The sequence below is a fragment of the Thermobia domestica genome, chromosome 3, assembly GCF_964235325.1.
Source record: "Thermobia domestica chromosome 3, izTheDome1.hap1.1, whole genome shotgun sequence".
NCBI lineage: Eukaryota > Metazoa > Arthropoda > Insecta > Zygentoma > Lepismatidae > Thermobia > Thermobia domestica.
The window spans coordinates 131533772-131549624 of record NC_137456.1 but is presented as its reverse complement, the minus strand read 5'-3'; the positions used below and the strand labels follow the sequence as shown (position 1 = coordinate 131549624).

Sequence of the window (15853 nt, the reverse complement as noted above, 5' to 3'; positions counted from 1 at the left end):
AGTGTGTAGAATCCAATGGTCGTTGTTTTGAATAAAGAAATTGTGAGATTCCCTGAATATTAAGTATTTTCTTTCTCGAAAAACCCGGCAAATTTCAACTAACACATCTGGTGTATATATATATATATATAGTAGTGACTTCAAAAGTCGCCTTGTCCACTTTTTTTTCATTTTTGAGTTATTAACTGAATTCAGTAGTATTGGATATGTTCTCTTCAAATGTCGTCATTCTTGTCAAAATAATGGCTACAAATAACAATAATTCGAATTTGAATTATGGTTGCTAGTACAAAACTTGCTATATTTCCAAGCAGTGCCAGTGCAAAACTTGTCTTATCCATTTCGACCAACGAGGTGGCTTGCTTGTAACGAGCAGAGATTGTGGGTAGTGCAATGTGATCAATGACTATTAGCAGACGATAATCTTGCTTCTATGAGTTTTTGCTGTCATCACATTAGTGACTGCCAATTCGTATTATGACGAAACTAGGGCAGCACAATTGATGTCCTGAAGTTCCACAAAATGTTCTTTGAGTTGTACACTAAAGACATCGCTGCATAGGAAGACCACCACTCTTGTGAAAATTCCGCGTGTGAACCATCAGATTGTGACCCAGATTGTCTTGAATCTATGATCTAATATTGATTTTGCAGCTTTATAAATCCCTGGGCCACAAACTAATGGTAGCTGGTTCACTGTAGTCTCCTTACAGTACTTTCGTTGAGTTTTACTGTAACCAAACTAAGGATAGCTGTTTCAATATAGCCTACCTACAGTATTTAACTGTGTACTTTTATGAACTACACTAAAATTAAAGAAACCCGTTTTATTAAGACAATGTTGCGTAAACTTAATAAATACCACATTGACCAAAACCCTTTTATTTAATTTTACCTATATTTACCAAACCTTAACTAAATTTCTGCGACATAACTTGTCTTATCCATATTGTCTGTGCAAAACTTATTTTATTTATTTATTTTTTTTTAAAGTTTACGCGCATTGAATTTTAAAATGAAATTCTAAAGCCATTTCTAGGATTATAGAGAAGCACCAGTCAAATTTCCGTGTACTGAGATTAGAAAATAAAGATTTTTTTTTTTACGTTTTCTGAAAAATTTACTAAAATGGATAAGGCGAGCTTTGAAAAGGCACTACTATATTATATGTGGACCTTATTATAAAAAAGTCTTGTCCATTTTTTTTTGAAAATCGAGATATCAATATTTACGGAATCATTGAATAATTGTCTACATCTTTGCACTTTTATTTCTGGTCCTAGAACGAAGAGAAAAATGAATTTGAAATATGCACTTGCATTCAAAACGTCTCTTGTCCACTGCAAAATGGCGGACACCTTACAGCAATAGTTTCGAAGCTAAACGTCCTATGTCCATTCCCACTTGAATACAATTCTTGCTGTTTTATTTCAAACTGTCCCTTATCTTAGGATTTTCCTCAGCAATTACTTGACACAAAAGTGCATTAATTATTGGTTTCTAGAATATTTAATGGATATTTAAGTCCACAAACTTTTTGGTTGGTACTACTGGCTCAACCAAGATAATTGACAAAAGATTTGTGAGATAACCTTATATTGAAGAGTTCATTTTGAAAACGTCTCTTGTCCATTTTTAATTCAAAATTTAGGTAAGGGTTAGCCCTCCATAGCACGCGTGGTTAATTATGACATCAAGGCATGCGCGCGGATATCTTATTTTAATGTGGATTTTGTTTTGAAGAGATATTAAATTCTTTGCAAAGAAGAGATTACTTTGATTTAATTTCAAAATCCTTAAACATACTTTCAGATTTCCTATGGATTTTGAAACCAAATAATAGCAAAATTTAACAAATAAATCTTAATTTTGAATCAAGAACAGACAAGATACGTTTTGGAAATGAACGCTTCAGTAATGTTTTATATCCCATTGTTTTCATTGTTTTGAATACAACTTATTGTAATCATTGTAAAATGGTTAAAAAATAGAGAGTATAATTGCGTATATATTGGTTTTCGATCTACAAATATACGCAATATTAAAGTGAATAAAATACATTTTCATTATTTTGCATAAAAAATTCTCTTATCCGATAGATTTGCTTTCAAAACGTCCCTTGTCCATTTTTTAGTTTCAAAATGTCCCTTATCCAAATTAAATATCTTTACTTGTGTCTTGAATAATGGAATTCGTTTATAAAATAAGGCAATAACGGTTTAAAGAATTTCTACACCAAATCTTACAATATTTAATAACCTTTTAAAATAATTATTAGTTTTTTTTTCGATTTGCCAAATTTTTTGTTGGGTGGACAAGGGACGTTTTGATATTAAGCCCCACATATAAAATAAATTAGGGAAATTTTATCTTAAAAAAGAAAATATTTAGCATTCCTGCGAGAAATTTCACCTTGAAGATCTAGCATCACTGTTCGTTGGTTGAATTGAGGTCTTAAGGCAGCAGGACCCGTGCTTGTGCGCTCTCTAGTGAACACAGCATGACTTTGACAAGTGTTGGAAATGGAGGCGGCAGGTATCTCGGATAACGTGTCTATTGAAGATTAGAGGTCGTACACAATAATTGAAACTTTACGTGTCAAAAAGCCCACAGAAGTTCACAAAGCCTTACGTGAAGTTTGTGGTGAACTGTAGTGTAGTTTCTCGTTGGGCTACTCGTTTCCGTAGTGGTCGTGTGAGTATAAAGGATGATGCAAGACCACGGCGGCCGAAATCACCACCCGATGAAAGAATTGCAGCTTGTGGCAGATGCACCTGAGGACGGCAGTGTGTAAGGAACTTTCTGACGTCACAGGGATTCCATCTGCGTATACCGAATTCTGACAAGTGATTTACAGAACAGGAAAGTTTCTTTCCGATAGATCCCCTACTTCTTGACTGCTGAACAGAAGTACACACACATATGGACAATGTAACGGTGCTGAAACGAAGATTCAACGTTGGAGGTGAGGATTTTCTGCGTCGCACTATTCCTATTGATGAAACGTGGATCAGAGTTGAAATCACAATCCAACGAATCCATCTTCTCCATCACAATCCAGTTCCATCTTCTCCAAGACCACAAAAGTGTCGCCGATTTCAGTCAAAGGTTAAGCAAATGATGAATTTTGCTTACGATCACCAAGGCATTATCATAACGGACATAGCTCTATGTGGAAGAAGAGTCACAACTGCGTATTATTGTGAATTTCTGCTAAAACTGCGCAGAAAAATGCACAAAACCCGACCCACAGTTGCTCAGAGCGGGTCCGCTGATTCTCCACAACAACGCTCGCCCGTACACCACTAATACTGTGCCTAAAAACCTTTGCAAATACGGTTGGGAAATGCTACCTCATGCTTCTTACAGTAAGGATACGAGTGCACCAGACTACGAACTGTTCCCAAAGTTGAAACAACGTATGCGTGGAAGGTTTCCATCTCTGGAAGAGCTTTCTGCAGCCGTTACCGGAATCATTTGACAGTTTCACAAAGATGGCGTCCTTGATGGAATACAGACGCTACTCGGACGTTGGGATTCCATCATTGCCAAGCAGGGAGATAATATTGAAGGCTTGTAAAGAGATCCTCTCCCAACAATAAAGGTGAGAGTCACAAAAAAATCAGTGTGCATTATTTATGAAAAGACTGTCGTAGATATGAGCCCATCTTCCGACCATATTTTCTTTTATTGTACGTCTAAATAATACCTGACTTCAGAACCCGAAGTCTGGTATTTCCTTTTTTGCTCCGCTGCTTTCAAAAGTAAGTGATCGAGTGGCTCTCTCTCAATACACTGGAGGTTACATATGACTTTGTTAGTTTATTACACGTAAAATTAAAATAAAGTTTCAAATTAGCTTTTTTTTTTTTTTTTTTTTTTTCATTCTCTCCAATAAGATGACTTCATCTAATACTTCTACTACTAGGTTAAATAAAAACCTACTTGATTTGATAGGATGCATATTCAATATTAATTAAAAAATTACTTATCCCAAGACCCCAAAATTATTAAATGATCGATCTAATTGTGAATGTTTCGGCAAAAAGTTATTATCTTCTTTCAGAAAGCTAATGTTGTTTGTGGACTATATACATCTCATTATCTTCTTCCGAATACAAGGGAAATTTGATAGACGACTACTGGAAGAAAGAAAAGTTACGTTATTCGGAAGAAGATAATTAACGGAAGTAATTGAACAGACGTTAGTTTTCTGAAAATATATAATATGCTGCAGAAGGAAATAACATTTTGTTCAAACGTTCACAATTAGACAGTTTTTGGTGCTTTTAGGATAAGCACTTTTTAACGAATACTACATTATCTATTATTCCACAGGCCTAAGGTTTCCTCTAATAACGAGAAATAAATATATTACGAGACTTATTTATTCGTATAACGACTATAATATACACCACTGAAGTTTAATATCCTTTTTACATTTAAACTGATTTTTTTTTTTTCTGTTTAGAACAGGTCATTTGAATAGGAATGGAAACGTATAAGTGAAAATTAAAACTTACATATTACCTGAGAGTTGTGTAACTGCCAACATTTTCAAATGCACATGAAATATGTTCAGGTAATGTAATTTAACAGAAAAACCAAGTACATGTTATTTATGACATCTAGTTAATCCATAAGATAATACTTTATATATATATGTACAAAATCTTCTTAGTCTCGTTATGGCGAAGTCTTAATAGCTCGACGTTTAACTGTTGATACTGTTTCATTGAAATGTACAAATATCCAATTTATCATCTGATTATGATTCATTTGCAAAGCACACACACTAAAATTTAGAATTTTGAATGTAACTTCTGGGAAGTTTAACGAAGAAATAATTAGAAAAGAAAAAAGTACGTATTTATATGAATATTTTTTTCAGGCGAAGTTTTTGGTTTGTATCAGCAAAATTTTGTTTACGAACAAGGGACGAAATGTTCACTTTTCCTCGCACCATTCGTTCTCTTTGCGCACTTGTTCTTCCTCGCTGGGCGTAAAATCGTTCTTGATATTGAAGGTCTTCCTGATTTCCTCCGGAGTTTTCCCTTTAATCATGTTTGCTACAGTCTTGCAAGTTACATCCAACAGACCTTTTATATCCAAGTAGTTAGCTGCCTGCAAACATAGAAAGACAATTGTAACAATGACTGGAATAACCATGTTGCGAAAATAAAAATGTTTTATTTTATTAGTGTTTAAGGAAGAATGAAAAAAAGGCCAAAGAAGAGACGTACACCACTAGATAATTCTTATTTAAAAACTTATTGATTGTGTACGAAAACCACACCACCTACCGTCAAGCTTTCCATTATGACACCAGCAAAATGACAGTACGTAGTATGGTAAATGAGAGATTCAATTAACTCATACTTTAATTTTTCTTTACAATATTTTCCAAAAATCAGACATAATAATCAACAAATGACATTGAAAAAGCGTATTGTGATGGTTGAGGGTAATTACGAGGGAAAAAAACTAATTTTTACGGTGCCGAAAAGTATGTTATTCGTTAATAATAATACAGGGCGCAACATTTCAGTCAGACGCACTCGCCAATCCAAAAATAATGGTCGCTAGTATCTCTCAAGTACTAATTATGAGAGCCCCACGGCCTTTGGTTTGAGAAAGAAAGAGATTACATTAGGGCATAAAATTTTAAAACCAGACAATTAGATTCAGGATAATCAATTCTGAATTGGACAATTCATACACATGTTAAAAAAATACCTTACCTTGAGACTTCACGTTTGTGTAACGCATTTTCCAGACTTCACATTGCGTGTTTTCTCTCACTCAGTGACAATTATTTTCGTGCGAAACAGAAACTGTGCAGCCCTGTGAGTTTACGTAGAAACCATTCTTACTGAACACTGGTCGCCAGCTCTAAATTTCTAGTCACCAATGGCGACCTGGCGACAGAAAATTTTGCGCCCTGAGTAATCGGTAGTTTTTATTTAGCATAAATCGATGGATTATGCACTGTATGTGTACAAAACACACTTCTAAGAAGCAGACTGTACCTATTGTTACCTTGTTAATTTTCTAATGGTGACAAACAAGTATTTCTAAGGTGACGCACAACCTCTTTCTGTGCTCTGTGATTCCTATTTTGATGGTAAGTGTACTGGAATCATTTCAACAACCAACCCTATTGCTACAATAAGCGAGACACTTAACAAAAGAACGCTCATTTCTGAAGATTTCTACATATTTACTTTTGTCCTTTTCAAGAAAACGATACTACTATAGCTACAGTTTTAAAATGTTTTAGCGGCTGTTAATATTTAAAATATGATAGACTTTATTTATTAAAGTCAAAACTAAAATGAAACTTACTGCATTCGTAAAAACTATCTACATGCTTAATAAAATTATTATATCACTGTAAAGAAGAAAATCTTGTTACATTTCAGGTCGTGGGCCTGGACATAGTGATGAATTAATGGAAACCATCCAAGGGAAAATTATTGCTTTATTGTTTTGTTTCAAAAATGTTTATCTTCTCTCTTACTTTTGGTTCAGTGATGGCCTTAATTTCACTTTCGGCATGCTGTGTTTCACTTAGATTGGAAAGTACCATTTTTCTAAGCATGTATGCATTTCTTCACCCTGCTGACGTAAGATGCGTTTATAAACATAGTTTCTAAAAACGGAACATAGACTATCTCATACAGACATTTCGTGTCTAAAACAGCTTCTGTAATTTAATTTTTTACAACTTAATTCGAAGACTGAAATGCCGATTTACGTCAAAAACGTTCCTTCACGTCTTCTGTCATCCAGAGCCATAATGAAACTGCAATCCACTTTCGATATAAAAACTTACGTCAAGTACCCTATATTTTTTTTTTTTTTCCGATCGAAATACGGCGGAAGACCGAAAATCAGCAACTACAAATGAAGGATAAGGGAAAAAAAAAGGAATGTCACGAAACTTCATTTTCAAAAAAACTGCGTTTTAATATTGAAAACCGCGTAAAAAGATAGGGTTATTAAATTTTTTGCCTCTTTTTACATGGACATTTCTAAATCTACGCATGCATGGCATATACAGTCAAACAGTACCAAGAGTCACCAACAGATAGGACGAAGCACCCGATAAACCACATACATGGACATTCCTTGTTTTTCCCCTTAGCCTTCAAATGGAACATGGAAGGCTCGCATCTTGACCTTCATGAAAATTCTTTCAAGTTACCTAGCCTAAGACCCAGCAGAATATCTGTTCTTTTAATAACATATAAAAATATCCTTTTCTCGAATGCAAGTCTTTTCTCCACAGAAGACAAGCTGAAATTTTACATTATTACTAGCGTTTAATGAAAATAAAATCCAAAGATAATACATTTACCAATCGGTAGAACTTATTAAGCTGAAGAAAAGTATATGTGTCAGTGTAAAAGCTCATACGTAGTTTGCGAGAAAAATCAACTATTTTTTAACCCTGAAAATTGACGTTGAATGAAAACTACGCCACCAATTAGGTGAGACTAATACTGAAGGATACCCTCAGTACGCTCTCTATTATGACACTAGTAAGATGACAGTACACAGTGTGGTTAATGATCTATAGCCCTAAATTGTGATTACTTAGAGCTTAACAAAATGACACTGTTTAAGGGAAATTCTGGTGTGTAGTTCCCAAGAAAATTAATAAAAACAAACTTTTATGGCACTAAAAAGTAAGTCGTCCGCTGCCAATAATAATAATAATGAATAAAAATTTACTGAGTAATCCGACTTTCGTAATATAGTTAGAACTTCATAATATCCACAATTTTGATTACTTCAAAAGCACAGTTTAAAATCAATATACGTATATATTAAATATATGACGAGATAAATACATAACAATGTACTGAAAACAATAAATTATTAGAACCATCTGCAGAATAGCTCACTGAACAGAAATAAATATACAGGGTGTTTCGAAACAACACCAACAACGTTTGGGAGGTGATTCCTGACAAGATAAGACGAAAAATAAAGACCAAGCTGGATGCACAAATGCTTCCTTTTGGAGTTATAGGCTGCCCAAAACATGAAAAAATGAAGTTTAAAGGTCCATAGCTACAAAACTGGGACCTAACATAGTCGAATTAATACTTCACTTAGAAACTAATATATGCGCTATCCAAAAATACATGTTTCAGAATCCTAAGGTACTCACCCAACCTAAGGTACGTACCCAACGATTTTTATAAAGGCAGCTTGGTTACAGGCATATAATTTGAAGTACTCACAAACTACCTCCATAAAAATTGTTGCAGAACTATTGCTGGATTCTGAAACAAGCATTTTTGTACTGGCCACATACTAGTTCCTAAATAAAGTTTTGGCCTGACTACGGTAGGTCCCAGTTTTAGAGCACTCAGGTTGGTCTATACTTTTCGTCTTTTTTTTTTTTTTTTTTTTTTTGAATAATTTCCCAAACGTTGTCGGTATTGTTTTGAAACGCCCTGTATAATATGGAATGTAAGAATTTATATTTCATTAGCAAGAAAGAATAAGGTATCACCTGTGAGGTAGGATCTCGGGGGAAAAGCTTCTAGCTATAACGGAACAAGTAGTTAGTTACATATCTACGTTGGTATTTCTGATTTTATTTCTTCTGGCTTCGATCACAAAATTACTAGTTTTGTCTGATTACGTATTAAGTAAATTCAGAAGTAAAGGAAAATCCCATATTCATGAAACCATCGTACAGTAGTAAGTACTGAACATTTAACAATATTACTAGCGTTTAACGAACGAAAAAAAAAAAAAAAAAAAAAATCTCAACATGAATCATATAACAATCGATATATTTTAAGTTGAACAAAATCATATAGATCAATGTACACTCATGTCCAAAATTATTGTCGCATGTCTATAAATATGTTGTTCTAGGAATATAATTTGATAACGAATTCGCTCGTATTTCTTATAATGTTAGTATGTGTATAATCGGAAAAGATATGTATGTGGCAAATTTCATGTCAAAAGAGCAGTAAATAAGAACAATGAAACGAAAATAAAGCTCTCTTGTCCATTTAGCAACATTTTGTTTTACTCATTCTAATTTTCGTATTTATAATTCTTTTCTTACGAAATTTACCACGAATATACATTTTCTGATTATACACTTAGTACCAGTATTAAAAGTACCCTGCAAAATCATTATCAAATTATATTCTTACAAGAAGACAGTTATAGATATGCGACAATCATTTTGGACATGCGTGTACATCCGATTCTTAGTTATCGGACAGCTAATGATGTCGAAGGAGATTCCATCGATAACTGTCTTATCATGAACAGTCTTCTAATAAGCATCATGTCGAGATATTCCAACACTAATATCATATTCATAAACTGAAATAGCCAAATGTTTGTGACTATTAGCTTACATTTTATGGACATCCAAAGCTGTTCAATCATAGGCAACCGCTGGACAACCAAATTGCATATCCATGAGGATTCAAGTGATCTCCTGCTGTGTTGAAATTAAGAAATAATACTTTCTTGTCCCGTCAAGTAAATTTTTGAAAAACATTTTTGTCTTGTATCGTTTGGTAAATTTTATTTGGAATTTGGAGCTAGTCTTAGTAGGAAACTGCACTATGAAAGAATTCTTGGATAAAAAATAGAAAGGCGTAAAAGTAAATGGTCAGGTTTTCAGCACAATAATGTTTGCTGATGACATAGCATTGATAGCGGAGAACGATGAGGACATGCAGGAAGCACTTTCAAAGTTGAACGACCTACTGGAAAAAAACATGCAAAATGAAGATAAATAAGAAAACCAAAATGATAAAGTGCACAAGAGCAGGACAGGAAGGGGCAAACGTATGGCTAGATGGAGAGAAAATCGAAGACGTTTCCCTATTTAGGAAGTCTAATATCCTCGGACGGAAGAACTGAAAAAGATGTAAGTTCCAGAATAGCACAGGCTAAACAAGCATTCAATAGGAAAAGAGGACGGCTAATATCAAGAAATGTGTCGCTGGACGTTCGTAAACGATTTATTAAGACACTGGTATGGAGCGTGGCGCTTTACGGATCAGAGACATGGACATTGAGAAAAGCTGAAATATCCAAGCTGGAAGCATTTGAAATGTGGTGTTGGCGCAGAATGCTGCGCATTTCATGGACTGAAATGAAAAGGAATGAAGATGTACTAAAGGAAGCTAATGGAGGACGACAAATCATGAAGATAATAGGAAAAAGAAGAAACAGCATGCTTGGCCATCTTATTCGACACTGATTGGATCACTGTGCTGATAGAGGGAAAGTCAGAAGGAAAACCAAGAATAGAATATCTAGATGCAGTTACGAAGAAGAGGCCTTATCAAAGTATAAAACAGCTCTCCCAAGCGAGAGAAAAGTTTAAAATTTTCATGTTGCCCACCAACCTATGGTTGAGGTGAACAAGATCTTTATGTAGAATAAAATTCGTTCAGCATTTGTTTCTGCACCAATGATCGTTCGAGATCCTTAAACCATACGATTGATTCCAAATACTAAAATATGTTTAGAAAGAAAGGCATTACATGTAAGATGCTCCTATAATATGCAAGGTATTATTTATTAATTTGAATCTGTTAACAGTTGTGTAAAAATAGGATACACTTCCAATCGAAGACTTTTACAATTACTGCAATTGCATATCTATGGAGAAACTGAATTTTTCAGAGAATGAAAAATGTATTCAGGGGTCAGGACTTCTTTGTGTTTTCTCGCCTATATTTTACCTTCTGGCAAAGACTAACAGATGTTTTGTCCAAATAATACTTTTCGCATGAGGCAAGTTGTTTCCTTGATGTGTATGACGACACTGCAAGACTATGTCAATGTTGTTATTTTCAGACCTATCTGAAGTATTTCCATTAATCATTATTTCTTTTTCTTATTTCATAATTTCATTCATGAAAAAATATTTTCCTAGGAAGGATTCGAACTTCCGATCTTTCGCTTTATAAATTTCATTTTCTCGCTACCTTACAGCTTGATTTTTTTCTGCACTTAATATCACGGCTAATTTCCTGGTTTATACTAAAAGATAGTTACAGAAGTTTGCTATTCACAACGTTTAATACAAAATTTTCTTGGATTCTTTCATAAATATGTTTAGGTGCAAATACTGTAATATTGCAGCTAATATTTATAACACTTTTATGACAGAAAAAGACATGATATGATATGTTTCGTATGTAAGTCTGGATCTACGATAACTCTACTATTCGGAATGAAGTTTCAAGTTTAGTGCTAAATAGTATAATTTTCCCCTCTACTAAAATCTCTTGCAACAGTGTTGATAGTGGAAATTAGTCCATATTAAAGTCTTGCTTCTAATTTAATTATTTTACATTATTGCTAAACAAAAATATAGAAAATAAATATGCCAATATTGTTTCCTCGTATTAAACCTTCTAACATTCTGATTATATAGAGAAAAAGGAGTTATCTTTTGATAAAACGTCATGTACAGAATACGCAATTTCACTTCCATATAGTGCTACAGCTTGTGTATTAGTACATTATAAATAGTTCAACTGTACATTTTTCCAGTTCGTTAAATAATTGCATGTTCTGGGAGTTTCAGGAGCAAGTCAGCTGGCCCGCTGGTGACTCGTGATACAATGCAATTTTAAAACAAGACAAGAAAAGAATGAAAAAGTTCTTTGATGCCTTTCGAAGTATGTATGATGGAGAGAATAGAAGCAGCTCTCTGCTTTCGTACGCGCTGCTCAATTTTCTCATGATAACAATGATCTTGACCTTATGTTATTATAAGGAAGCTTGTATCTCTCCATAAAATAGTTAAGCACTTTTTAATATTACTTTTATTATGAAACAATCATTACTTTAAGTAACAAAAATATAACACAAATTATTTAATACTGTAATATGTTTAATGAAATAATAGAAGTATTACATTTAAGCATGAACAGTGATTATGGCGCCAATTCAACTGTGCTGTTTACCCTCGGACATTAGGTCCCTCGATACTTCTGCGCATACCAGAAGTAGAAGAGTCCATTACGAAAAATGGGTATGTGTATGTCCAGACAACATGTGTTCGTTTTCTCCTCTGGGAGCGAGAGAAAGAAGGTTGGAAGTTTAAACATAGTTGCCATTGGTCCCAGGTCAGCAATACATTCTTATTAGGTGATGATGTCACGCAGTGAACAGAGCGCGCGCATTTTAAATGCAGCCTAGCATTGTGTTTTAGGGGCTTCGACATTTGGTGGATCGCGCCAACAAACCGCGGATGAACTTCAGTTATTGTCTTTCTGTACAGTACACATACGCTCGTGCGTGTGGAGTTTACTGTATTTTTCTAGTTCTTTTTCTTATCTGTTTTGTGGTTATGCTTGCATGAGCGTGTGTGTGTATGCGCGTCGTTTTGTTATTTTATTATGATGGAGCCAATACCGTCAACCAGTGAAAGCAAACCGCCTCCAAATTTTGATTTTTTTTTTTTTTTTTTTTTTGTTCATCTTGCACCGTAGATCCCAGTCATGTCCTACGGACAATAATAATCGGTCATTGTGCTTTCAGTGCTGTAGGCCCACTTTGATTTCATTCTCATATTATTTATAAAATCTTATCAGGTATAGATTTACTGCGCTGGGTTGGTAACACTGCAAACAATACCTTTACCGCCGACATGAATAACCAACGCCTTCCTTCCTTCTCTTTTTCTTTTACAGTCCATTCCTTTTATTAAGATAGACTCTTCTTGGCACTCTGCCAACTAGAGGTCTCGGCCGAATGAGTAAACAGTATGTGTTCTGCATTAAGTCGGAAAAATGGCTAACATGAATGCCAGTTTTGCGAGTGTAGTAAAATACAAGAAAGGAAACCTTTACCAAGTCGTGAAAAGCAGCTTGTGCTAAATGTGTTTCCAAGATTTTTTTTTTTTTTTTTTTTTTTTTTTTAACATTTCGATTTTTTACCTCCTGCAAATATTCTACACGACAAAGGAGTGTCAAAATACACGTGTATAATTTGGTCCTTCCCAGGCAAAAGTGGGAGTGATAAATCATTAATCAACCATAGTTTTGAACAATGGAAGGAAACGAACTTTTTCTTTTTTAATCTAAATTTAGAGGTAAGCCAGAACAGATAATACAACAAAATGAAGTCTTTGCAATTACTGACTTACCTCATTTGTCTTCAAACATCACTGATAAACGAAAACCAAATAAGACGAATACCTAGTTATAATTATTACAACTGTAAAAACTAAAATGTACTATATACGACTGAAAATATATTATCTTCCACAATGAAATAATTCCTTGTGTGTTTTTTTTTTTTTTTTTATTTAACATGATTGTTTTGTAGACTAATTTTCTAACTGCTATTAGAAACCAAATTGCGTCTAACGGCAACGGAAATTAAAACACTGGGATATGGTAACTCAATGATCGACCTACACAGGACTCAAGCTTCCCCACTGAACAGCAGATACTCTCGACTACATACCTAGCTAGTATTTAGAACGCTGACAACTTTTGTAATCAAATGCCATGGAAAACAGACAGGAAACGTATATAGGCATCCAACTTTTAGATATCGTTACTTTGGAAAAGAAAAGAATGTTCAAAGATACACTCAACTCTAGATGTTCATTAGATATTTCACTAAATCAACCCAGCATTGGTCAAAAGCACGTCAGTTACGAATGCTGATGTAACCCTATTTTGTAAATATATTGGAGCTTATAATTAAATAAATTCAATTTTCGATGTTTCAGTCACAATTTACTTTATCTGAATTTAGGTTTCCAAGACCAAATACTGCCTTAATCGTCATTTACAATTTTAGTACTATTTCGCGAAAACTAAGTATCTGCTTCTAAATATTTACTACTTACCAAAATTAGCTCAAACAAAGTGCCCTGATCCACTTTTAGGAAATCGGCATCCCAGCTGCTGATATCATCAGTGCGTTTCTCCTTATTCTCATCGTCCTCTGGTGGTGGTGGATCATCTTTGTGGTACGTTGCCCACTGAATTACTTTCTTAAGGATGGCGGAATTTACATTCGGAAGGGGAACCACTTCTTCTTCCTCCTCGTCCATGCCTAAATTTTATCAAAATTTATTCAATCATTAGTACATTGCCTGGAAGAATAGCACACTTTCATGACATGCTTAAATTTGGGAATACGTTCCGTAAAAATATCCAAACTTATTTTTCCAAAGAATATGGCTAGAAAAAAAAATTGATTTTAACGTCCCTTTCAGCAGCGAGGCTATATGAGACGGGATCTACTGATTAACGTGGAATCCGAACCACAAGAGCTCCCGCCGGGAATTGAACCCGGGTCTTCCATGCCAAAGGCGCGTACGCTTACAGCTTAGCTACGAAGGAGCTCTTGGCTAGAAAAAGAATCAAGCAAATTATACTGTGAAGTCAACAAGATGAACACATTATCTGACCAATTTGAATAGTTCCCTAATACAGAAAGAAAATGTTTTTCAACACATACAGAAAACTGTACTTCAGTTTTTCCAATTCATTCCGAAAGTACTATATATAGTTGGAACGAAGGAATCGCGAAGTGACCATAAAAAACTATTTACCACAGTACAACACTTAAGAAGTACACTATAAGCGCTTTTGCTAAACACTTCATTAGGTAAGAGAGCAGGGGCAGGAAAAAAAAAATAGTTACAGCATTAAGATGGATGTTCTAAGATGGCACCAATCAGAATGATAACCTACTATTTTTATGTTCTCTAATTTAATATCTTTTTCCTATTTCTTCTCTTCCTTATTTGATGTGTTTTAGCAAAAGTACTTACAGTACTTTTCTAGTGTTGTGTGGATAATATTTCCACTGTTCTATAGTAATTCATTACAAAGAAATACAGACGAAAGTATTAATTTTATATACACTATATAAAAAAGACGGCACGCCAAAAATTGCAAATGCGACATCAGAAATTGTGCAAATATCAGAAATAGGAAATAAATAATAAATAAATAAATAAATACATAAATAAATATAATAATAATAATAATAATAATAATAATAATAATAATAATAATAATAATAATAATAATAATAATAATAATAATAATAATAATAATGTGTGTGCTTGACCAAGACATTGTTGTAATGGGGTATTACGAGTATGACATTGCCCATGGTATTACGCAAGTAATACAAAAAATGACAAAGGTAGGTAAATTATACAAGTGTGGATAAGAAATGAAATGAAATCTTTGAGTTTTACGTCCCACGGTTATGCCGGTTAGGCTAAAGGAGACGGTGATGATGAGTAATGAATGAAATGGTGGAATGAAGAAAGTGGGAGGAAACGGAAGAACCCCGAGAAAACCCACGCACACGGTATTTGTCCACCACAGAGTTCACTTGGCGGGGGCTGGGATCGAACCCGGGACCCCTAGCACCAGAGGTGAACGCTCTACCACTGAGCCACCGCGGCCCCATGAGTGTGGATAAGACTAAGAGTAGACAATTGTACGAGTGTGGCAAACAGCAAGGACTATTTATACCCGTTCAAGACCATAACTAAAATCAAGCAAGAAAAGATTTGGGAAAATTATAACGTCAAAGAACACGATCACACCGAAACAAGTATAAAACGACAAACTAACATCACGGCACGTAATAGAAAAGAAGACTTACTTGTCGGACCACATATACATAGTGAAAGGGGAAGTTAATTAAAACAATAATTATCCTTGCCGGACCAGCTAGGAGAGAGAGGTGTCTGCAGGGTTCGCCCTTATTAGTAGGGCTTAAACTATGCAGAAAGAAATAAAAGACCACGAAAAAATGCTGTGACAAAACAAAACAAAACAAAACCAACTTAAAGCGAATT

The 15853-nt window shown here is 34.4% G+C and overlaps 1 protein-coding gene across 2 annotated transcripts in view; it reads right to left on the bottom strand.

Annotated features, from left to right (window-relative positions):
- Positions 1–4370: 4370 nt before the first annotated feature.
- The window catches only part of LOC145680742 (S-phase kinase-associated protein 1), a 34716-nt gene continuing 23233 nt past the window's right edge, over positions 4371–15853 (bottom strand). For both annotated transcript variants that reach the window (XM_081751703.1, XM_081751704.1), the window contains exons 3-4: positions 13874–14082; positions 4371–5124 (exon numbers count right to left, since the gene is read on the bottom strand). In XM_081751703.1, the coding sequence (XP_081607829.1) occupies positions 4948–5124; positions 13874–14082 (386 nt within the window). In that variant the 3' untranslated portion in view covers positions 4371–4947. The remainder of the gene's footprint in view (positions 5125–13873; positions 14083–15853) is intronic.